The sequence below is a fragment of the Sarcophilus harrisii genome, chromosome 2 (genome assembly GCF_902635505.1).
Source record: "Sarcophilus harrisii chromosome 2, mSarHar1.11, whole genome shotgun sequence".
Lineage (NCBI taxonomy): Eukaryota > Metazoa > Chordata > Mammalia > Dasyuromorphia > Dasyuridae > Sarcophilus > Sarcophilus harrisii.
In genome coordinates, this window is record NC_045427.1 from 195,025,897 (window position 1) to 195,051,315 (window position 25,419).

The window sequence follows — 25,419 nt, forward strand, 5'->3', positions numbered from 1 at the left end:
GCGCCTCTGCGCCGGGCCCGGCCACGCCGGAAGTGGCGGCAGTAGTTCTGCGGCGGAGCGTTAGGGGCGCGCTTCTCTGCTAGTGTTGTTTTGTCGTGGCGCTGGCGACCTGTCCCTTCCCCACTCTCCTCCTCCTTTCTCCCAACCCCAGAGATCACGGCAGAGGAGAGCGACGGGTGGCGTATCCCACCGCCGTAAGGAGCCTGGGTTGGGAGGCCGCCGAAGCTCGGGGTGGGGGGGGAGGGGGAGGCGGCATCTGGCTGCGAGATTTAGCCGGACGCCTGCCGCTGGCGGCGTGGGCCCAGGCTGCTGATCATGTTCTCCTTTAAATGCATCTCCCCGCCCCTGTTTACTGCTATTCTCTGCCACTTTGTTCAGGAATCCTTTCGCGACCCCCTTCTTTACTCCCTCAGGAGTCGGTGACCTTTCCCCTTTAACCCCTCGCCCCTTTGCATCGCCCTGATCCCTGCGTGGTTGTCACTTTCGTTGGCACCTCAGTCTCTCCCTCTCTGAGGGCGCATCTAATCTACTGTTCCCGTAGGTGGGAGAAACTCTTAATGTGTGTGCGATCGGCAAATGAACGAGTGAGTAAACGGCAAGGACGGCGGCCAGAGACGTTCTCTTCTCCCTCCCCCGACGAGTTTGCTGGCCTTTAGTTTCCTTCTCTGTAAAGCAGATGTGTTCAAATGCTGCCCGTCTCACGGGGCTGGCTTCCTAGGTAGGCCCTTACTCTTCTGGAGAATCCGGAGAGAGAATTTGTAGGGAAAGAACCTTTGTAACTATCCAAAGAGTTTTCACCTCACGAACGTCCGTTAAGTTTCACAAAGAACAAATTAAACCCTCTGTAATTAAATACCAAATCAGAAATTCTGAAACTCAAAGGAGAGATTCATAAAATTGAAATTACATTGAGGTGGTGACCGTAGCTTCAACACAGATAAGTAAACACAAGGAATGTTATTTGTGTCCTAACTTCGTGCTAGACTTTGCCTTTACCCATAGGGAAATTGCAGTAGTGTTAGGAGAGAGAAAACGCACACAAAACTAATGCTAGGTAAAATATGGTATGTAAAAGGGAAATGCCCAAAGTGCTAGAAGAAACTGAAGGTGGAATTCCATCTTGTTGAAGGAAAAAAGCAGACAGGAAATAGAGCCAAAGTTAGGAAGACCTAAATTCAGAGGTAGCATCAGACAGCTGTGAGATTCCTGGCATTTATTTCATTTAATTTTTTTCTTCCTCTAAAATATGGATGATAATGCCAACTACTTCACAGGGTTATGAAAATAAAATTAGATCATATTTGTAAAGTGTTTTGCAAACTCCGTGGACATATATACATGCCAGATATTAGTTGGTGACACTTGCAGTAGATTTGAAGAAAGATATTTCAACAATGGGAATTTATTTCATACCTAGAGGTAAAATATGAAGACAGGAAAATGTAAGGTGAGAATAGGGAATTATAGAGGTATTTGAGGATGAATTATGGCTGGAAAAATAAGTAGACCCAGTATTTGAGGGGAAGAGGGTTATACATTTACTCTGTAGGTCATAGAGATCACCTTTTTTTTTTTTTTTTTTTTTAATTTTCTTGACCCATAACCAGAGTTGTATAAGCAGCACTGCGGAAGATGAATGTAGATGAGAATTTTTTTTAAAAATGAAAATAATGATACAGTAGCAGCAGATCACTGGTCTTGGAAACAAATATGCAGACCAAATGAAAGGAAATAATGAAAAATTAAATTTTGAAGTTTGGTTAACAGTATATAGTATTACTGTCAACTAACTGGAACTGCCTTCTATTCTGTGGGTATCTGGACCCTAGAGACAGAAAAGTCATCACATACACAGAAGTTTAATTTCAGAGTAGGGAAAGGACATCTTGCAGATAGAAGCCCACCTCCTAAAATAAGGATTTAATACTGCTCATGCTAGGAGCACTTATGTGTACCCAAAAGGTTGGTCCACAACAGTCATTCTTGGCTATTGAGGTAGTTCTCATGGCTAACATTTCTTGGGACAATGCAGGTCTTTTGGGGTCCTGGGAGAGCAGCTATTGTCTCAAATTTTAGGGGGTCATGGCCACCCTTTAAGGCATAGATCCAGAATTCTGTGATAAAAACAGGAATGCACTACCTATCAATAATAGGACAGAGGCATAGTGAATACATGATGGATCGTTCTGGGAAATAAAAGGAGCTAACTCCCTCAGTAAAAAAAGGTGCAGTGAGAAAGAAAAAATGAAAGCTCTTCTGTTAAATTGCTGAAGGAAAACCTAAGAAACTGAAAGACCTCTAAGAAGGCCTCTACTATATTAAGTAGATCCTTAGTAAAGGATCTCTGGAAAGGCAGAAGTAAACATCCTCTAATCAGAAAGAGATCTGCACTATGAGAGAAAGTACCTACCTCAATGAGATCACAGATTCATCTAAGTATATTTATTGCTCTAGACAGGTTTGAATCCTAACTTGGCCACTTAGTTTTTTGACAGCAACCTTATCAGTAAACTGTCCTTGAAATGGCAAATGGGAGGAAAGTCAATGGACCAAATGACCTGTAAGATTGTTATTTGTCTTTCCTTCTTGGAGAGGACCATTATTGGGGAAGTGATGCAAGTGGCATGTAGGTGAATTGGATTTAAATGAGGGAGGCTGTGCAAGGTCACCTGCCTTACTTTCCTAAGGCTAGGTTGCAATTAAGGCAAAGAAATCTAAATAAATAAATGAGTAAATGAATGGATCTGGGAGGAGAATACACTCAGGGTTTCTGGCCAAAGGGAAAATGATTACTATTTACATTAAATCTGAGTCAATCAGGACCCAAATGATGATCAGGACCTATTAGTAGTCAATTAGATTCAGATTTATTTTGGCTTAAGGCCTGGTCCTTAAGAAAGAAATCTACCCAAGATATCTTGGGAGGGTTCAGAAGTACAAAAGAAGAAGAAAAAATTATATCATTATTTCAGCAACTTTTAAATGAATTCATCTGTGTCAGAGATGATCGTTGTTCTTTAAAAAAATATGTTCTATTAATTCCCTAGTAAAATTTCATTCTCCCTGTAGAAGGATGAGCAGCTAAAAGACAGTAACTAGAAAGAAACAGTGATGATTTTTTTCAGTTGGCATTAATAGTTATAACAAGATTAGGTAATATAAATATAACCTAAATATAAAACTTGGGTTCAGAATTTTTTTTCATTTATTTGCATTTGCCAACTTAAAAATATAAATTCTCTGCTCTAGTGATGTTCATATCGATGCTATTAAGGTTTGGGCTAGCTCTCATCATCTGACCTGATTATTGTAATAGCAAAACAGAATTGTATTAAGATGTTTTTAACAGAAAAGAGAATCCCTGCAAGTGGCTGAATGGGACAAGCAAATCCACTAGAAGCTGCTCTGAAGCCCCATTCATTCCAGCATTGTTAAGAGAGCTCCAGAAGACCCCAGGACTGCTTGGAAAATATTCCTGAGCCTGGACAAATATATAACATTAAAAGAGTAAGCACAACATCTTTGTTATCATTATCCTCTCCACAAACAATTCCTAATCCACCTGTTCCTAAGTCTGTGGTGATTCAAACTTCAAATCCTCCTTTTCAGTTTCCTGCTTTGGCATTTACTCCACTACTGATAACAATGACTCATAATTCCTTTGTTTATAGAATTCAACCTATTTCTTATTATCCTCCACTCCATGGTAGTTATCTGTCTAGATGTTTGTGTGCAGGGATGTTGCCTTTTAGCACCATAACAGGATTAGCAGTTTGTCAAATTGCATGAATCATTTTCATAAATTCAAAAGGCTTTTTAAAATGTTCTATGGTCCCTTGATTTACACATCTCATAGGGCATGTTTTACCAAGAGGTCCCTACTGTTCTTGATTGGTGAGAGTCACTTTAGATATTTAATATTTTGAGTTAATGTTTAATCAAATGGAACATAGTTTGATATAAAGTTATGCCCATTTCCCTTTCCTCTCATGCCACCTTTGTGCCTCAGTAAGGGGACCAACTGCCCACCTATGGTTTTGTGTTGCCCATTGCAGACTGCCTTCCATGCACTTAGACTGCAAGACTGGCGTCTTTCTCTGGATCAAAGGGAGGGAAAATGAGAAGTAACTCATTTGGGCCCCTACTCTATCCCTATCAATTTGATATGGTGATTATAACTTCTATATATTAGACCCCAGAGCTGTGAACTGCAGGTTGTTAGTTCACTTGCTTTATCATAGAAAGTTAACTAGAAGCCCTCCATTCTTGTTTTTCCTTATCAGGATGATCAAGCCCATAGTGGGAGAGGTGACTTAATTATATGGAAAGCCCTCCAATTTTTGTTCCTCTGGACTATTTTCTCTTGCGCAATACAAGCAGGTGATCATCTTGTGACTAGATAGAGCAGATACTCCTTGCTTCACTTGTGATCCTACTGATAAATCATTTTTGCTTATGCTTCATATGTCAAGCAATGAAATTCTGTATTTCACCATGCCTCTTTTCCATATTTGAGTATCAAACTTTATAAATACAAGTTTGAGGTCCACTTTATTAGAGACCCTTTAATCAAGTGTCATTGGCTCAGAGCTCTGCCTCAGTCTCTTATATTGCAAGGATGTACAATTTTAACCCCCCACACAAACCTCCCTCCCGTTTCACCATATCATTTCAATAATAAATAGCTCTATAATACATTCAACTTTGACAAGGTAAGCTAAGTTGCAATGTTTATTACACATTAAAATGTTTTTACACAGAATACTTTCTGGTCCTAAGATGAGTATGCTAGGGGGTAAAATTCAGCATGCAGGCTTTTATAATCCAAGGAGAAAGTTCATTTCAATGATAGCCATAACACTCAACTGGATTTTAGAAATGCTTTGGAGAGCTTAGAAAATAATACATTTGCAGGGTTGAAATGATCAGTATTTTAAAAATGCATTTTCTTCTTTATGAACAGGAATGAGGATTCTTTATTCTTCAGGGGAGATAAAAGTTCACCTGTTTCATTTGAATGCTGGGTTCTTTCAAATGAAGTTATTTATCTTCCATTCTAGCAGAAACTCATGATTTCTCAGATGTTAATACAGAATCAAAAGCTGTGGCTAAAACTTTGCAAATAGCTTGTGCTTGTTCCTGTGTTATGTAAAATAGTAAAAAGACAAAACTATGTTATTAAAAGCATTCATTCATTAAAAAAAATGTATACTGAGAATTATGATCTAATACAATAAATTTCCCAAAGGATCTCACACATGGATAGTTAAACCCAGTCTCCAGAATTGTGGTCTCACCCCAGGCCTTGAAAAGCTACCAAAAAAGTTAGTTTTAGTTTTGCTTCTTGGTATGGACTAGCTAGTAAAAAATCGGGGATAGGAGTGAGGCATAAGGAGGAGGTGAAATCAGCCAAAGCCTTACCAGGCTGTTACACTGGTACACCCATAGACTATACTCTTCATAGTTTGTGTCTGTGGTCTTGAGTGCCAGTAAGCTTTTTCCTGCTCCTAGACCGTCATCATAACACACCATCCGGATGATTAAATACAGAGCATGTCTGTGTAAAACGTCCTGCAAAAGTGAGGGGAAAATCCAGAATGATCAAGGCTGGTATAAAAGCTGGTTGTGAAGGTACATGTAACTAAGTCTCTCACAAAAATCACAACAAAATAGACACATTTTGGCAAAGGGAAATGTAAGTACTTTTAAAAGCCTTAAAATATCACCCTCTACTGGTCAATCTTTGTAGTCCATTTTAATCAATAGATCACATCCCTAATTATGAGCTCTGGGAAAATCACTTTACTTCTCAATGTATATTGATAATAAAAATGAAATAATCATCCTAAAAAGTTCCTTTCTTATTAAAGGCACAGTCTTGTTTCTCATCTTGGTGAAAATACCAAGGATCCCTGTGAGATATGACTAGTCCCCTCTACCTAGAAAATGGCCCCTATTACTAACTCCGTCAAAGGCATCAGACAAGAAGGAAAAGTTTTCCTGATGTTCTTAACTAGTTTTAACAAATCTCCCTCAACCCTACCGGAGCACTTTCCTTTGCACCTCTTTAATGCACTTCTAACACACAGCAATGGATATTTGTACATTTTGTCCCTTTCCCTAAAGTGTAAGCATCAAGAGGGCAGGAACCGTGCATTATATACACCAATAAAAACAGTATTTTCAAGGAGGAGAGCTTTCTTTTAACAAGAAGCATAACTCATAGTCCTTAACACACTTATCATTGTGTTATTTGTTTCTACCAATTGAAAAACTGACAAAAGCTTATTGCAAATTTGTTATTTTTATTTTATTAATGATAATAGCATGTTAATTTTTTTTAAATGATACTATAAAAAAACACCTATCTGTGTAATATCTTCAGTCCACAGAAGGTATGTACTGAGGAATTAGAACAGATCACTTGCATGTATACACAGATCCCTCATAATGATCACATGGCCCTTTGAAGGATATTACAAAATGGAGCAAATGGATCCAGAGAAATATTTTCCTACTACTAGACAGAGAAATATCTGTTTTAACAGGATTTCTTAGGTGTTTTAAATTTATTTTAGTTTAATTTAGGTGTTTAACAAATGTTTGTTGAGTAAATAATGGAACATCTAAACACAACAAGGTCTCTGGTAATTTTTTTCCTTTCAAATTCTATTTAAAAGCCATGATAAACTCACATATTGATCTGATGTTGATACTTTAATGCCATATTTAGAAACTCCCATGATGAACTCTTCTTCCAGAGGAACAAATGGTAACTTTCCATCTTGCTTTGAGTTCAAAGGAAAAACAAAAAAGAAAAATAGTCACATTCAAAGTTCTACATGAAAAGTCCTGAGTCTCTAAAGCTTCATTCCCCTCGTACAGTGCTTACAAGACTAAAATAGTCTTGCAATCCAAATCCCAGAGAATGCAGGATGTAGAGTGAAAGTTTCCTGTGAATCAGAAATCTTACTCATTTCACACTTAATATTTTTTTAAACTTGTTTTCTATTATTCCCAGATCTGTGGGGATAAAAGTTCATATTTCCACATTCTTTTTTGTGTGATTTTTATCCACTGTTTTTTATTTGAACACTGTCTTTATTTTAACTATTTTAATTAGAAGAGTGATTTATGCTCATGGAAGAACCTTAGGAATTTTATGGTGAATTAATTTTTTGGTCTGGTGAATTAAAAACCTTTCTGAAAAGAACTCTCAAAGCCTATGATTAACAATGAAATAATCAGGAAGTATGGTCAAACTTTGCCTCATGTCAACAAAATTATATAAATTTCTTTAAATTATAATCTGTTCATCAGATATATTCAGTTCAGGTTGACTAGTTGTTCACCTGAAAAGTGATTTTTTTTCCCCCAAATTTACTTTAACAAACAAATATTCACCAATTCTTTGTTTTAATTTATCAGGAACAAGACGGCAAATTTTTATTTTAGCTTCATCATCTTTCTTACAGATTTATCTATTACATTAGAGCAATGTTTAATGTCTTTTCTTTTGGGGGGGCGATTCTCTTTTCTATAATAATGGGGCATAATTTTCTGAGGCAATTTCTATATTGATAACATTCAGCATCATTTCCATAAACCAGGAGTGGACTGTTTGATAACAAGTGTTACAGGAAAATTAGCTAAATCACACACACAGACTTCACTTTTTGATTTCAAAGTTTCACAAACCTAAGTTTTCCCAGGAAGTTGTTAGGGTTCCCATTGATCACAGCCTATATTTGATTTCTTAGTCACTAAAATTTTTTTGTATTTTTATGTAATAAAGCAACTTTTAAAAAGAATGCCTTTTATGTTACTGATGATATTTTAGGACACTAGCAGAAAAATTCACACTGATGTGAGTAATTTAGAATGTTTCATAGAAACATTTTTAATACAAAAATTTTTACAGCAGGCATCTCTGATAAAAATCTCATATTCAAACATATTGAGAATGGAGTCAAACTTATAAGAAATTAAGTTATTCCCCAACTGAAAAACAGTCAAGGATATGAACAGTTTCACATGAAGTAATTAAAGCTATCTATAGTTTATGAAAAAAATATTCTACATCACTGTTGATTAAAGAAATGCAAATTAAAACAACTCTGAGATAACCAGATTGGCTAATATGTAAGAAAAGGAAAATTATAAATAGGGAAATTAAGACACTAATATACTGTTGGTAGAATTACGACCTGATCCAATCATTCTTAAGACAATTTGGAATTATGCTAAAAGTGCTATAAAAACTTATTTGATCCAGGAATACCACTTAAAGATCCTAAAGAGAGAAAAAAAAGGGAGGGGAGGGTGGAAAGGTTATTAAAAGCAATATTTACTATTAATATTAATAGCAATTCTTTTCGTGGTGTCAAAAAATTAGAAATTGAGGGGATCCCATCAATTGAGGAATGGCTGAGCAAATTGTGGTATGTGATTATAATGGAATATTATTGTGTGTAAGAAATGACAAGCATGGTGATTTTAGAAAAAATGAGGAAGGTTTACATGAACTGATGAAAACAGAAGAACCAGAAGAATATTATATACAGTAATATTATGGGCCAGAACTCTGAACTTGAAACAAGGTATTAAGTAAGTGGAATTGATAAAGACAATGGTCATCTAGTTTAGTATGGTTCAGTATGATTGATTTAATCTTACAACAAATAATGGTTTCCTAGTTTCCTAGTGATATAATGATTGGTTTCAGAGAACAGAGAAGACAGGCGGGAGCTTAAGCTCTCAGAACCAAGGAGAGACATTCATTCGATCTTCAGTCAGGACACTAGTGGCAGGCTTTCCTCCTTCATTTCCCCACTGAGACCACGACTGGTCTGAAAGGCTCTCCAGAAAGCTGCCCAGCCCCAGGCAGGAGATAATAAAGAATTGGGACTTTAACATCTGGATGTTCTCATGATGATTACTGAACTGAAAGGAAGGCTACTTCCAGAGACCCCAAGAAAAGCGAACCAAAGAACATTACACAGTAACAAGTAATATTGTGATAATAAACTGTGAATGACTTAGGTACTTTTAGAAAACCTGTGATATAGAACATCTGGCAAAGGACCCATAATAAAAAATACTATCCACACACTGAGAAAAAACTAACTGATTCTGAATACAGAGCAACGAAAACCATTTTTCACTTTATTTTTTTCATGTTTTATTTGTTTCTTTGTGTCTTCTCTCACATCATGGATGAATTGGAAATATGCTGTGCATGATTGTAAAGGTATAATCTATGTCAGACTGCTTATCTTCTCAGGAAGCGGAGAAGAATAGTGAAGTGGAAGAGTATTTGGAACTCAAAATTTTTAAAAATGAATGTTAAAAGCCATTTTTACATAATGAATTGGGGAAAATATAAAATATTGTTAAAGCAAAAATTAAAAAAAGATGTATGCTTTAGTTTTTAGAATAATGAAAATTCCTGTTACATTATGTGGGACAATAATCTCAAGGAAGGGCCTTAATTATCCAGCATTAGCATACTATTATATGAACCATTTCCTATAGTTATTGCCATAGCAGCATTAGTAGTGTTCTAAACTTAGTTTTTTAAGAAAGACTGTTTTAGCTCAGATTAAATGAAACTTCTACTACCATACTAAATTGAACTAATTTTAGTGCCACAGAAATAAATCTATCTTTACAACTTAATATTAACAATGATACAATGATATGAAATGTTAACTATATAATTAAAAATAGAAAAATATTAACACAAAAATCAGCCAATTAGCCATAATTAATGATTAGAGAACTTATATAATATTAGATCAATATGGAAATAAATGGCTAAAGAAACCATAATCAGAAGTATCTCTTTCTATTGAGGTAAAAGATTAATTCATTAATTTCATAGATTATTAAAAAACTGATTTGCTTTACCATTGACATATATTTTCTTTTTCACTCACTTTCACCAACTGATATATCAACAGCATTTTGGCCAAGTTTTAAGGAAATTAAAATTGTGCTCAATTACCAAGATGAGAAATTTTATTTTTATATTAACAAGAATTTATTTTCTCTTTCCTCTCTCTGCTCTACTCCATTAAAAAAAAACCCAAATCAAAAACAAGAACCTTTTACAAATATGCACAGTTAAGAAAAAATAAGTCCCATATTGACCATGTTAAGATTTGTGATTTTACTGAAAGAAATCTGGTAACCAGAATTATTCTAATAAAAAATTCTAAGGAAAATTTAGGGAAAGAAAAATAAAACAATTAAATGTGAGATATGATACAAAAGTTTTTCTGTATCTTGTAACTTCTTTTGTTCCTAACATTTTTTAAATACTGCCAAGCAGGCAATGGTCAAAAAGTTACTGATTACTAATAAATGCTAGATAAGCAGCTAGATGATGCAGTGGACAGAATACCAGTCCTCAAGTCAAGAGGATCTGAGTTCAATCTGTGCCATTTACTAGCAGTGTGACTGTGGGCAAGTCACCGTTAACTCCACCTGCTTCTCCAGACCTCCTGACTTCAGGACTGGTGCTCTATCTACTGCGTCACTTAGCTGCCCCAACCCCAATTGCTTCTCAAAAAACAAAACAAAACAAGAAAAGGGGAAAAAAAACCATTGGAACCATGGTTTGAGAATTAACCCATGGAAACTGACCTTACAAGAATACATCCTTTTCCCAAAGCCAAGAATTCATTATCTAAGATTACACAAAAGCAAGGAGTTGAGATGTCAAAACCATATGTACTACAAATTCTGTCTCTAACCCAAACATCTTTTTTTTTTTTTTACCTGCGCCACATCAATATAATTTATGAGATCCAGTGGCCCTTCAAGATTTTTCCCATCAGTGAGTTTCAGTTTCTCAATGGCACCAACATATTTAATTCGAAATTCCGCACAGGTATCAGAATTACTGTTACTTTGCCCTATTAAGTGAAAATAATAAACTAGTTAATTTTTAAAATGCATATTAGCAGTAAGAACACTTGCTCTAAATTTTCCTTAATTTCAGTCCCCTACCACTAGCTACTTGCTAAATATTCCCACCTACTTATCTTGGGATCATTTCAAATTCAATCCATGCAAAACAGAATTCATTATGTTCCCCTCAAACCTGCCCCTCCTCCAAACTTACTTCTTTTTAATGAGGATACTAGCATCCTGTGCATGATTCTAATCATCTCTCCCCTGCACTAATCATAATAGCTTCTCTCTCAGTCTCTATCTAGGGTTCTCCAATTCATCTTCCACAAAGCTGAGAAAATCATCACAGGCTTTAACCTGTTCAGTTGCTCACAAATCTTCAGTGGCTCCCACTGCCTCAGACTCCTCTGCCTGGTATTTCAAATCCTCTTTAACTGAGCCCCAATCTCCCTTCTAGACTTAAACCAGACAGCCAGTCTCTGAGACTTCACAGAGAACAAGTGGTCTGACCAGCCCCTTTGAGCATTACTCTTGATCTCTGTCTACAGGGGAAGCTCAGTCCAGGTGCCACCTTTTATGGAAAGTCTGATCAGATTGTCCAATTGCTGATGCTCTCCCCTCTCCCAAAATTAAGTTCTTTATATTTCGCTTCTGCCCTTGCCCCAAGCACATAAACTCCTTAAGGACAGGGACTGATCTAACTTGGTTGTTGCAACAATAGCTCCTAGTGCATCCTGAGCTTCATAGGCCCTTCATAAATATAGGAATTCATTCACTGCCTCACCCTTAGTAGGCACTTCAGAAATGTGTATTGAATAGAAATGGGGATTCTCAGTTTCATTTCATTACTCCCTTCCTAAACAAAAACTAATTTATCATCATAACTTCATAGATAATAAGAAAAAAAATCCTTTAAATGCAGGAGTAGATTTAAATACTACTGAACCAATTTATTTGTTAGTGACTCTTGTGTTGTCCTAAATAAAGATCACTAGAAGATAAATTAACTAAGGCCTTTAAAATATATTTTTTATTTTAAAATTTAAAAAGAGAAGGGAAAAACTAACAAACTTTTAAAATAGTGACAAATTTAAATATTGGTCTTTTCCCCATACTTTCTTTACTACATTAATTTAAAATTTTCTTTCTTGTAGTCAGGAACCATTGTGATTTAAAAAAAAGAAAGAAAGAAAGAAAGAAATTTTTCTGATGTATCAGGATGTGAAATCCCATAAGAAAGCTAAGAACTTTTAGTTTTAGGCAGAATAACCTGGGATCAATCCACCCAATCTTTTTCTGCCTCAATTTCTTCCTATGTGAAATGAAAGTTTAACTAGATTGCCTTCCATATGCATGTAACTAAGTTTCTATTAAATGTCTATTTCTAACCATTTTGAATCACTGTGTGAACAATTTTGCTTTGTACTTACATGGAAAAACTATATTGTTAAAAAAAATTTTTTTAAAGACAACTGTTAGGAAAACAATGGAATTTAAGCAGAACAATTCCTCTGAGATCCAGTCCTTTGATAGAGTCCACAGTCAACAATGCTAATGGAAGGAGTTGAATGTGCTTTTCTCGAGTACTCACTTGAGATTTATTTAGGAGACTATGAGATAGGGGGGGAAAAGGAAAATGGTCAAGGGAGATAAAGTTTTTTTTTTTTTTTTTTTTTTTGATGAAGAAATCAAAACTATTCTAAATCATTTAAAAATAATGCACTAATCACTATATTAGAAAAATGCAAGTTAAAATAATTTTAGGCCATCATCTCATACTTATCATAATGACTGAAGTGATTTAAAGGAAAAATGACAAATGTTGGAGAGAATGTGGAATAACTGGGGCACTAATGCACTGTTAGAAGTGTGAACTTCTGCAGAACAATTTGGAATTTAGCCCAAAGAGTTAAAAAAAAAAAACTATCTTATATATACCTGTTAGTCCTGGCAAACAGATCTCTTTTCCAAGATTATATTTTTATTTGTTTATTTCCCCGATTAAAACTAGAGGAATTACTTCAGCCTTTGTACTTGCGTCCTAAACAGCTGGCATAGTGCATAGCACTGAGGAAGAAATTAATAAATACTGACTGATTCTTTCCTAACATTTCTTGGTGTATTTTTATGGTACTCACTCCACCTGCACTTCCAATCTTTTTTTTATTCATGACATTCAGAACAGAGTTCTCCTCATCATTTACTCCAGCCCTCTGACAGCCTAGTCATCTGACAATCAATATGCCTCCATACTCTATGTAAATAAACAGGGTTTCTTCCCTCTTATCTTTATACCTAGTCAAAAATGAAAAAACACATAAGACATTGCAGGAATTCTGCACTATGTAACAAAAAACTACTGGGATGTGCAATATTACACTCACATAATTTTTTTTTAAATAAAAAAGACCGAGCAGGATCACAAATCTAAAAAAGGAAAGACCTTCACAAGCTATCCAGTCCAATGTATCAACCCCCTTTTTAACTAATGAAGAAACAGGTCAGTTTACCTACCTGAGCTTTTGGTTGAATCTGTATCAAGGCTTGCTACAGTACTTGATCTTGAAAGTCCACCAAGACTAGAGTCTACAGACTGGGAAAAAAGGAATTTGGTTGGGGGTGGGGGTGAAATACAATTAGGTAAAATACATTTAAAAAAAAAAACTCGTTAATTGTAATAATGAACATTTTGTTTATGTTATTTCAGGTAAAGACATTCACTGATTTCAAATAAAGGAAAGAAGATGTTAACCATCTCCATAGAGTTTATGGATAATCTTTTTTAAAAACCAGGTCAATTAAGATGAACTATGGTAATAAAATTAATTAATAAAATTCAAAATATCAACAATAATCTAAATATTTACATAATGAATCTCTGTTCATTCTGTAATTCTATTAACATTTCTAAAGAAGTGTTTGTCTCTACTAATCTAAATTATAAAGATCCTTCCAAATGAGGCTATTTTAACCAAAATGAGGCCAACCACAATATTCTATCCATTCAAATATTTCAAAATACTTAACTATCAATATATAAACACAGAATCGAAGCAAGAAACTCTCTTATATTTGATATGGGCAAAAAAAATTTTTTTTTAAGGCGATTGAGATTAAAGTGACTTGACCCAGGTCACATAACTAGTGAGTACTAAGTATTTCAGGATACATTTGAACTCAGGTTCTCCTGACTCCAGTGCTGGTGTTCAATCCACTGCATCATCTAGCTGCCCCTATATGAAAATATTTTATTGCATTTTAAAATATCTATTCTGAGGAATCCAACTTTCACTATGCACTCCAGTAGTTATTTCTTTGGGCACATGCCAACAACACAAAATCTGGAATTCTCAATACATCCACTCTCAAAATATACCTTCATAGGATATAACTGGTTACTATAAATGTCAAACTGCCTTCTAAGATAAATTCAATTCCTATGAGCAGAGTTGGACCTAGATGTGCTCTTCTTTCAGTTCCCATAGTCTGAGGAGAAAACAGCCCAGATTCTACTCAAGAGCAAAGGAAATCTTCTCTTCCTCTTTTATTTAGCAGAAAATACTGACTTCAGTCCTGAAGGCTGTCAGGGCTTCTTCCTGCTTCCACCCTGATTATTGTCAAAGTAAAGCAAAGACAGCAACATCCAATTGTCAGTAGTCTGATAAAAATTGGTACTCTTGAAAGTGATGTTGGCAGCTGGCATGGAACCCATGAGTGAGGGAAGTCCAGAGAATGTGAGGGCAGAATGTAAAGACCTGATTCTCCTCCTTTTCTCTTCCCTGGATTATAAGTGTGTTTTCTCTCAGGGCAGGCAACTATAAAACACCAACACAATTCTAGCACAAGGTTTTATACTTGAAAGATGCTTACTAAAAAGCTGCTGAAGAGTCCTGAAGTCTTGAAAACATAGAAAACAGCCATTCTAAATTCTGAAGATTTTTATTTATAATAAAAATAGCTTCCTGATCAAACAGCTTTATATTAGGTAAACAATACATGGTAGTGAAAGGTTTCAATCACAGCACAAAATTTTACTAAACTCTCAAACTTAACACAGGTAGACATTTCTGTTTCTTCTCTAGCAATTTATTCTGGTCAAAGTAGAAAGGGCTTTAAAAATACTAGGCTAGGAATTAGTATCTCATCTGCTATACATACTGCACAACTTGACGCAAGTCAGAAAATTACTGAATGTCAGAAAATCAAAGAATTGCAGATTGTTATAAATGGAAGAGATCTTAGAGATCGCATTAATTCAAGCCCTTCATTTTACAGATGTAGCTAAAGCTCATAAGCAATATGACTTTGCTCAAGGTCACAGAGGTGTTCAGGGACAGAACCAGGAGTTGAGTGTTCAGGGGCAGAACCAGGAGTTGAGCTTACCTAGACTCCCAAATTCTAGAACTATTCTCATATCACTTTCTTAGCTCCTCTTCCTGAATTTAGTTTTCTCTTTTATAAAAAGGGGAAAAACAAGACAACCTCTGAGATTGCTATCAGCATCAACATTCCACGGTTTGATTCTAGTTACAACAGTCCTCTTATTTCTCCATCAAAATATCGTTCCTGACTGTGAACACAGGGGACTGGGACACAGGAAACACTCAGTAAATGAATATTGATTAACTACTTCACTAGAACACTAGACCAGGACCTACCTGTCTTTTCTCACCTTGATCTATTTAAGTTCTACAAATCCTTCAAAGCCCTGTTAACAGGTCCCACTTCTTTCAGGAATGGCAAAGTATTCATGGTTATTATTATATGCCAAGCACTGTGCTGAGTGCTAGGAAGGCAAATTTTTTAAATGAGACAATCCCTGCTCTCCTGGAGCTAACATTCTAATGGGGGAAAACAACACATAAAGAAGTCCTCATGTTCATGGGAAGTTCATCACAAATATAAAGGCCAGGCAGTCCAGGCAGTCTTAGATTCCAAGGCCCAGCAGGGAAATTAAGAGGGCAGGCAGGGACAAGAGCAAGCCTGAGAAAAATCTGTATTATCTGTACTCTATCAGTTTATTATAATCTCCTAATCCATAGCTTTTATGTTAACTACAGCAACATCTTTTTACATATATTCACAATAGCACTAACATTCTATCATCTGTCTTAAATCCTTCCTGCAACTCCCCCTTTTCTAGGTTTCACAGCATTTATAAGAGTTACTACAAATTTGGCACAAATTATTTAAATAAAAACATTTCTTCTTACAAAGACAAAGAAGTAACTAAATACAATGATTGCATTTGACAAGATATACAACATTCTGCCCCACTAGTCCTTTGTAATGAGGATTCAGTATGTTTCATCTGTATATCTTCTGTATTATTCACTCTTTCATGTTTTTTTCTCCCTAGCTCTGTTATAAACTACTTCTGGGAAGAGACCAATGGCAAGGACTTCTGCATATTCATAAGCATCAAGTATAGTGAAGAGTTTTTAATAATAGATGTTCAATATGTTGATTTGAATTATGCCTGCAATGTAGTGACTAGAATGGAGGGTATATTCTATTCCACACTTTTCTGTGCTTTCATAAATGGGATTTTTATGTTAGAATTCAGAAGTCAAATTATTCTGGCTGAAAGGACAGGAGAAATGTAGGGCAAAAGAGAGAATCGAGAGGTTTCATGGAGAAAGTGGAATCTGAGTTGAGCTTTGAAGGACAGGTAGAACATCAACAGACAAAAATGATGGAAGGTTCTCTACCACTAAGTGTACTTATCATCGCACGTCTTCCTGAAACTAAGATTCCCTACAAGGAGAATAATTTACTTTGAAAACCTGCCAATCAGGAAGGTCCATGAGAACAGGGTCCATATCTATTCATTTTTACATGTCTCTTAAATTCAGTGCTGGGCCATAAGTATTCATTGAATTGTTAAATCAATTTCCAATGAAGTGGTCGTTTCAGGATCAGATGTTCTCATCTGCATCAATTAGATTTTGTCAAACAAAATCATAGGATTAGAAATCTAAACCTTGAACACAGAGGTTACCTAATCCAGGCACCTCAGAGAAGTGAAAGGACTTGCCCAAGGTCACACTTGTACTAAGTGGAAAAGTCAGAACTTGAACTCAGGTCTTCTGGTTCCAAATGCAGCGATCTTTCTTCCACATCACCACTCTATCAGAATTATCCATTTACTTTCTATTTCCTCTGTGACTATGAGGGATAATATGGCTGTATATTTGAACTTGACTTTCATACTGACAAATATCTAGCTCTGTCACCTATATGACCATAACCTGCTAGACTTCAGTTTCCTCATCTGTAAAATGAAGGAGCTGAACTAAGGTCCCTTCTAGCTCTAAATGTATGATGTTATGTCAGGCATGCTGGAGTTTGTTCTCCTCCCAGTCCAGCAAACAAAAGTTCTCAAACTTCTAAGACTCAAGAGTCACTGCTCCTACACCCCTGGGTATAAAGCTCTCTCTTTGGGGGCATCCCTACCCCTAAGTTCACAGTTGAGGGGAGCTCCCATTGCTGTATGGGTGGTATTTGGAAACTCCCATCACAGATGCAGAGTGACAATTCTACAATTTAGCATCTGAGAGAGCCTAAGGCACTCCTAGAAGGAGTCCAAAAATTGTCATCTCTCATTGCAAAGGACCCACTTGCATGCTATACCTGATTTATTTTAATGGCTTCAATGACTTGAGAAAAAACAAAACAGAACATCATCCAAAGTGGAACTAGGTCCAATCCTTAAAATTATAAAATTAAATGTTCACAACACTTAAAGAATATCATGCAATGAGTCTATGATCAATATTCTATGTGGAGTTTCTATTATAAATACAAACAAATTAACTGGCTGCCTGGTGACTGAATTCTAAACTCCACCCCACCCTTACCTTGCTCTTAGTACTGATTTCACTACTTTGGGAACTGCTACTACTGTGTCGCTTTTTGCCTTTTCGAAACATTTTTCACCATAGTTGGATCCATAACCTCCCCTGGAAGAACAAAAATTGGTTACAACCAAATCAATGAAAAAGTGGCTTATTTAAACCACTTTTCCAAAAATGTTTACTTATGAAAATAAATCAAACATGATTTTCTTCATGAGAAAATAGAACTTGAGACATATGAGTTATCTTGTAGCTAAGGCTGATTTCATTCCATGAAGCTCTATGTAGTCAGGACAAATGCAGAATCTTAAACTCACTGTGGCTGAAACTGTACAGAAACAAAATATTTCATTAAAATATTAATAGCAATTCTCATTCAAAATGGTCTAAAAAGAATATTGCTTTTCTGGAGGGTGCTAGTGAGTGGACTTCTTCCAACTAGGTTTCTGTGACTTTATGGACAAAATATATATACATATATATATTTAAAAGTTAATTTTTAAAAAAACACAGAAATGAGGGGACAGAGAGTCCATGGAACATGAAGAAGAGAACATGTTTGTAAAGAGATGTATTCCCATGGAAATAAATGTTAACTGACAAAGTTAGAATACAGAATGGGAAAGAAAATAGAACAATTCATTCTGACATCTGTGGATCCAATTTTCTTCACTTGGAATTCAAAGACCTAAATATTTACCCCTTACCATAGAACTTGGAAGCTATTCTACTTTTTTTTTTTTTTAAGGCAAGCTAACAAAGCATAATGACTCAGTTCTCTGAGTCAAGGGGGGGCTTCTTTTTCTAAAAGAAGTTCATTCTAAATCAATAGTATATTACTTTTTCTAGCTTAAAGAAGTTCACATTACTGAAGAAGTTATTGAAGTTTATAACTGAATTAAAAGGGGGGGCATGTCAATCTGTTTGCCATTAATTGGCAACAGAATATAATTTGGAACATTATATGGAACAGAATATAATTTTACATACAACAACTCTCCCCTTGCTTTGCAGGGAGGGCTTCTTGTTGCCTAAACATGTAACCAATTATTTTGAAGAAACCACTCTTTTGATTATGGAAAAAGGGATTAAGAATGGTCAGTAGGAAACTTCACTTCAGCTAAAAATCTTAGTTATAAGAAAATGTTCACCCTATTCTTATCTCTACTATGCTGTCAGGGAGACCTTAACTGCTACCTCAAAAGAAAGGAAATCAAAATCCCTATAGTCTTTGCAGAGGCGGAGGTAGATAAAGGATTCCCACTGCTCCCTATCCATTCAACTAAGACAACACAAATCTCTCTCTTAGGTGTCCCAAAGGGGCCTATGCTGTGTAATTCATTTACTGAAACAAGGATCATACAGGTCTTCAGGGATCAAAGGGAAATTCAGAAGAGTCTCTCAAAGAAAAAAAAAAATCTATTGATATTCAGCTAAAGAATAAAAATCTAATCATAAAATTAATTTTAGAAACAAATCTCTGTTTCTAATAAATAATAAATATATATTTTTATAAATATAAATAAATCTCCTTTAAAAATCCCTATAGTCAGTGAACTGAAAGAGCCTTAACAACTTTAAGATACTATTTATTTATTATATAGTCTTTCACAAACTGTTCTGTCTTTAGGTTCCTCCAAGCATAAAATACAAATTGAAAAAAACTAATGTCCCCCTCTACCTCAGCAAAATACCCTCAGAATGAAAGAAATGATATTCATGAAATATCTGTGATTCTCCTTATAAAAATGGTACTAAATAGGCACAGAACACAAAGTGATAATACATTCTTCAAGACTCACCCATGTTTACCCTTAGTACTAATCAACATGAAGATCATCTGGGTAAGCACTATGACTACTCACCTGTAGTAGAGAAATGCTTTTCTTCATGAGAACATAGAACTTGAGACATATGGGTTATCCTGTAGCTAAAACAGATTTCATTCCAGGAAGCTCTAAGTAGTCAGAACAGATCCAGACTCTTATACTCACTATAGTTGAAACTGTACAGAAATAAAATATTTAAGATAAATATTAGCTATGTTCATTCCAAATGTGGAGTATACTATGCTTTACCACTGCAACTAAGGTTCTGAATCTTAGATAGTCAAAGAAAAACTGCTTAAGAAAACAAAACAAAACAAAACCTGAAGTCAGGAAAAGGGGATAGTGGAAGAGAACAAATTTGTTAAGAGATTTATTCCCATGAAATGAAAAGTTAATTGACAAAATCAGAATATTAGAACAAATCTTCATTAGTGGATATGGGTGATCACACTGGATCAAAATTGTGTGTAAATGACGTATATACATTTAAACTTTTGTCAAGTAGCTACAATACTATGGTCATTTGCTGGGTATTCTAAAGACTTCAAGGTCCTTGAAACAGTAACTATTTCTAATTTAATAGTTATGTCTCCTTCACTGCTTAGCATAAAACTTGTTACACGACAAGACAATTTAAATCTTTGTGTTAACTTAAGGGAACCTGGAGTTTCATAAAGATTCTATGTAATTTGAGTACTTGCATAGTACCTCTATACCAGATATTACAATAAAAGCATAATCTTCTTGGATATACATAAATCGAATAGGTAATATGTTCCACATGTTTCTAATTTTCTTATGATATCTCCTTTTATATCTGGGTCACATATCCCTTTTCACCTTATCTTGATAAACGTCCTAAGATGTTGGATCATACTTTATTTTTGACGCGACTGCTTTCCAGTTTTCCCAACAATTTTTACAAAAGTCAATTCTTATTCCAAAATCTTGAGTCTTTGGTTAGTTACTATCATAATTTACAACTGAGTATTGTATGTCTACTCTCTTCTGCTCATCCACCTTTCTATTTCTTAGTCTTTTCCAGTTTTATTACTGCTTCATTACATTTAAATCTGGTACCACTTAAATCCTCTTCTTTTTAAGTTTTTCTTTATTAATTCCTTTGATATTCTTGACATTTTGTCCTTCCAAATGAATTTTATTTTTTATAGCCCAATAAAGTAATTATATTTGTAATTTAGATGGGATGGCATTGACTAAGTACATTAGATAGAATTTTCATTTTTATTATATTGGTTCTACCTACAAGCAATTAACATTTCTCCAATTATTTAAATCTGATTTTGTTTAAAAATTGTTTTATATTTATGTTCATGTCTGGATATGTCTTGACAGGTATTTTATATTGTCTACAATTTTAAGAAGGGTATCTCTTCTTACAGGTATAGCTGATATACATAAATTCTGAGGATTTATGTATTATTCCAAACAATATATTTAATATTGTTATTAGTTGATCTTCAAACGTTAGATAGAATTCATTTGTAAATCCATCTCCTCCTGATGTTTTATTCTTATGAAACTAATTTATAGCCTGTTTGATTTTTCTAAAATAGGTTTGTTTAGATATTTTATTTACTTTTTTGTTAATCTAAACATTTTACATACCATTTCACCTAAATTATTATATTGGCATATAAATGGACAAAATAACTTTTAATAATTGCTTTGATTTCATCTTTTTTAGTGATATATTAACTCTTCATTTTTGATATTGGTAAACTGGTTTTCTTTTTTTGATATATTAACTAGTGGTTTATTTTGTTGGGGAGGTTTATTTTTTCAAAAAAAAAAAAGTAACTCCTAGTTCTATTTACCAATTCAATGGTTTTCTTACTATTTTATTAAATTCACCTTTAATTTTTAGGGTGTAGTGTTTAATTGGGATTTTTGTTTTTTTCTAGTTTTTTGAATTGCATATTCAATTTTTGGTTGAATTTATTTATTTTTTTTTGATATATATAGTGTCCGGGCTAGCTCTCTAGAGGGCCTCAGGATCAGTCAGAGTCAGGATCAGTCAAAGTCCTTGGTCTTTAGGAGGACAAGTGAAGGAGGCAGGCAAGCTGCCACACGGCTTGTCAAAGATGAAGCCTGAACTCTGGAGTCTAGAGCCTGAATTCTCTCTCCTCCTCGTCCTTTGGCAGAGCAACTCTGACTCTCTCCCTCATCCCTCCAATCCTTGCCTACGATTACTTCACCACCACATATTCAGCAAGCACCAACAGTGAGGAGAGCCATCACATTACCATCTCATCTAAATATATGTATATAGAACCATTATCTCTTATCAAATAGGTAATTAGCCTTAAGTGCTCTGCTGTCTGATTCAAGTACACCTTTTCAAAGTTTTGGCCCTCTACAGATATAAGCATTTAGAAATATAAATTTCTTGATTACTATTTTTGTTGTATTCCATAGATTTTAGTATGCTGTCTTGGTACTGTCATTGTTTTTAATAAAATTACTTAAGTGTTTCTATGACTTGTTCTTTAGCCCACTCATTTTATCAGATTAGGTTAGTTAGTCTCCAAATAATTTTTAATCTGTTTCCATTGTCTCTTCTTAAATATATTTTTATTATGACTTGAAAAAGATGTGTTTAATGTTTGTTGTCCTGCATTTAATTATAGTTTTAATGGCCTCTATACATCAATTTTTATAAAAATACCATGTACCATTGAGAAAAAGGTGTATTCCTTTCTATTCCCATTCAATTCTCTCTAGATATCTATCATACTTTGCTTATCTAAGATTCTATTCATTTCCTTTTCTTCTTCCTATTTTTTGGTTAATTTTTCTAGTTCTGAGAAAGGAAGGTTTCAAGTTCCCCACTACTATAGTTTTGCTAACTATCTCCATCTCTAATTTACCTTTTTCTTTTAAAAACCAGATACTATAGTATTTTCATATATATATATATAGTATAGGTTTAATATTGATATCACAGACATATCTAGAATTCCTTTTATCATATATAGCTTCCCTATCTCTCTCTATCTCTCTCTCTCTTTTTTTTTTTTTTTTTTTTTTTGCTGAGGCAATTGGGGTTAAGTGATTTGCCCCGGGTCACACAGCTAGGAAGTGTTAAGTGTCTGGGGCCATTTTGAACTTCAGAACTGGTCCTCTATCCACTACGCCACCCAGCTGTCCCCCATCTATCTCTTTAAATGAAATCTAAGCTTCAACTTTCTTTCAAGTCATGACTGCTACTCTTGCATTTTTTTTCCATATCAGAAGAAGCATAACAAATTTTACTGCAGACATTTATTTTTAGTCTGTAGTTTTCATTATCAAATGTGTTTCTTGTAAACATTGTTGGATTCTGTTTAAATCATTCTACTAGTCATTTCCATTTAATGGGTGAGTTCATGTCTTGTACATTTCCCTCCATCCTATTTTTCTCCAGTTTATTCTTCTCTGACTCTTTTTACCCTAACTTTTCTCAGTCTAATTTACTTCTAACTACTGCCTCCTTTAATATGCACCCCTTCTAAGAATTCCTCCATATCTTCTTCCCTTACCTTCCAAATCCTTAATTGGTACAGCCTTCTAAGAGTCTGTTCATTATCTTCTCCTCTTATACTACTTCTTGATCTGTACACCCTTCTAAGATTTCTTCCTTTATCTTATCCTCTGTTTCTCTTATATATAATTAAAGATTTATGTTTCTAGATCTACATGGTATTCCCTCTTTAACTTAGTTTAGTTTTTTTTTTTTATTAAAGCTTTTTATTTTTCAAAACATATGCATGGATAATTCTTCAACATTAACCCTTGCAAAATTTTGTGTTCCAATTTCCCTCCTTCTCCAACCCTCTCCCCTAGATGACAAGTAGTCCAATATATGTTAAACATGGCAGAAATAAATATTTAACTTAGTTTTGATAAGAATAAGGTACTACCACCTCATTCTCCACCTCCTCCTGCCTTCATTGTAGCAGTTCTTCCACTTAAGCCCCATTTGAATGAGATGATTTCTTCATTTTAACCTCTTCCTACCCAATTTAATTTTTTTAGGATCAACTCATTACACTCAATCCCAAGTCTTTCAAAGTACTTATAAACATTTTGATCTTGTTAAATCCCTTATAATTGGTCTCTAATATTTAGCTTGTTATGTTCCACCTGATTCTTGTGTTTCAAATTTCCATCAGTTCTGGTCTTTTCCTCACAAATATATGAAAGTCCTTTTGTTCATTAAGTGTGCATTTTTTAAAATGCAGGATTACACACAGCTCTGCTGTTAAGTTATTTTAGGTTGCATGCTCAGCTACTCTGCTCTTTGAAATAAAATGTTCTATGTCTTAATATAGAAGTTTCTAAATCTTGTGCTCTCCTGACTATAGTTCCACAATATTTAAATTGTTTTATTTTTCCCTAATTCCACATAGTATAGAGCTTCCAAACTTAACTATAACGTTCCTATAAATTTTCATCTTGGGCTCTTTTTCAGATGATATGTAGATTTTTTTCCAGTTCTATTTCATCCTCTAGTTCTTCAGGCAATTTTTCTCAATAATTTCTTGAAGTATAACGTCAAGACTTTTTTTAGTCATAACTTTCACATACAGCAGTAATTCTTATTATCTTTCTTCAATTTCTGGTTATTTTTCTAATGAGATTTTCACATCTTTTCCTATTTTTAAAAAATTCTTTTGATTGATTTCTTGGTGTCTTACGAAGTCATTAGTTTTCCCTTGCCCAATTTCTTCCTTAGGTTTTTGAACCTGTTTTTCCAATTGGTTAACTTTCTTTTCATAATTTTCTTGCAGTACTCTTAATTTTTTCCCTAATTATTCAGCAACCTGTATTATTTGATTTTTACATATCTTCTTGAACTTTTCCAAAAACTCTTTTGGGGCACATGACCATTTTACATTTTTCTTTTTGCTAAGGCAATTGGGGTTAAGTGACTTGGCCAGGGTCACACAGCTAGGACGTGTTAAGTGTCTCAGACCACATTTGAACTCAGGATCTCCTGACTTCAGAGCTGATGCTCTATCCACTGCACCACCTAGCTGGCCCTACATTTTTCTTTAAAGCAGAAGTAGCTGTTTAAACTTCATTATCTTCTGAGTGTGAACCCAGTACTTGCCTATCAGCAAAATATTTATCTATGGTCAAATTCCTCTTTTGTATAAGTATATACACACACACACACACACACAAATATTTTTGCAAGGCATTCAAGGTTAAATAGTTTGTCCAGGATTACAGAATTAGTGTCTTGAGGTTGGATTTGATCTCAGAACCTTCTGATTTCAAGGCTGGTATTTTATCCAGTAGGCCACCTACCTGCCCTACATTTTTTTAAACAGCTTATTTCTTGGTTGTTAATTTTGTGTTAATTTGTTCTTTATTCCCCAACTATGGAGGATTCAAACTTCAGGTTTTTTCCTGCCGTTTTCTGAGCTTTATCTGGGGACCTGACCCCAGGTACTCCTCTCAGGTCCTACATCAGAGTCCTCAGCGACTGTCACCTCAAACATACTCCCTGCAGATTGCAAACTTCAACTCACAATTCTGCCCTGGAATCCAACCCAGGGAATCCACTCTCTATAAGTACCTACCCGGCGGTGAACTTTCCCTTACTCAAATCACCGCACAAGCTTACTCCTCTTCTCAACATCTACGCACAGCACCTTCCTTAGGCAGGGCACCAGGACTCACGTGTCCAGAGGCAGCATAGCCTCCTACAAACTTCCCCGGTTGGCAACGCGACACCCTCCCTAACATAGCCCTGAAGCTGAAGCTCCGGCCCTACAGAGATGACCTAAGGGCTCGTTTGTTGATTC

The 25,419-nt window shown here is 35.0% G+C and overlaps 1 protein-coding gene and 1 long non-coding RNA gene across 10 annotated transcripts in view; one reads left to right on the forward strand and one right to left on the reverse strand.

Moving 5' to 3' along the window:
• The first annotated feature begins 32 nt into the window (after positions 1-32).
• Positions 33-5,312, forward strand: LOC105749050. Of its 2 annotated transcripts, none has more exons than XR_004231858.1 (4): positions 33-194; positions 542-718; positions 3,337-3,507; positions 4,964-5,312. It is a non-coding gene; the product is annotated as an uncharacterized LOC105749050 (long non-coding RNA). The 2 variants fall into 2 exon arrangements; XR_001120323.2 differs by having other exon boundaries at positions 36-194; positions 3,350-3,507.
• The window catches only part of ITGB1BP1 (integrin subunit beta 1 binding protein 1), a 24,574-nt gene continuing 3,872 nt past the window's right edge, over positions 4,718-25,419 (reverse strand). For 6 of the 8 annotated variants that reach the window (XM_031951208.1, XM_031951210.1, XM_031951211.1 and 3 more), the window contains exons 2-8: positions 19,640-19,779; positions 17,778-17,879; positions 13,432-13,510; positions 10,783-10,919; positions 6,696-6,788; positions 5,422-5,571; positions 4,718-5,139 (exon numbers count right to left, since the gene is read on the reverse strand). In XM_031951208.1, coding sequence (XP_031807068.1) covers positions 5,068-5,139; positions 5,422-5,571; positions 6,696-6,788; positions 10,783-10,919; positions 13,432-13,510; positions 17,778-17,849 — 603 coding nt within the window. In that variant the 5' untranslated portion in view covers positions 17,850-17,879; positions 19,640-19,779 and the 3' untranslated portion in view covers positions 4,718-5,067. The remainder of the gene's footprint in view (positions 5,140-5,421; positions 5,572-6,695; positions 6,789-10,782; positions 10,920-13,431; positions 13,511-17,777; positions 17,880-19,639; positions 19,780-25,419) is intronic. The other 2 variants (XM_012539889.3, XM_003757878.4) reach the window with 1 other exon arrangement.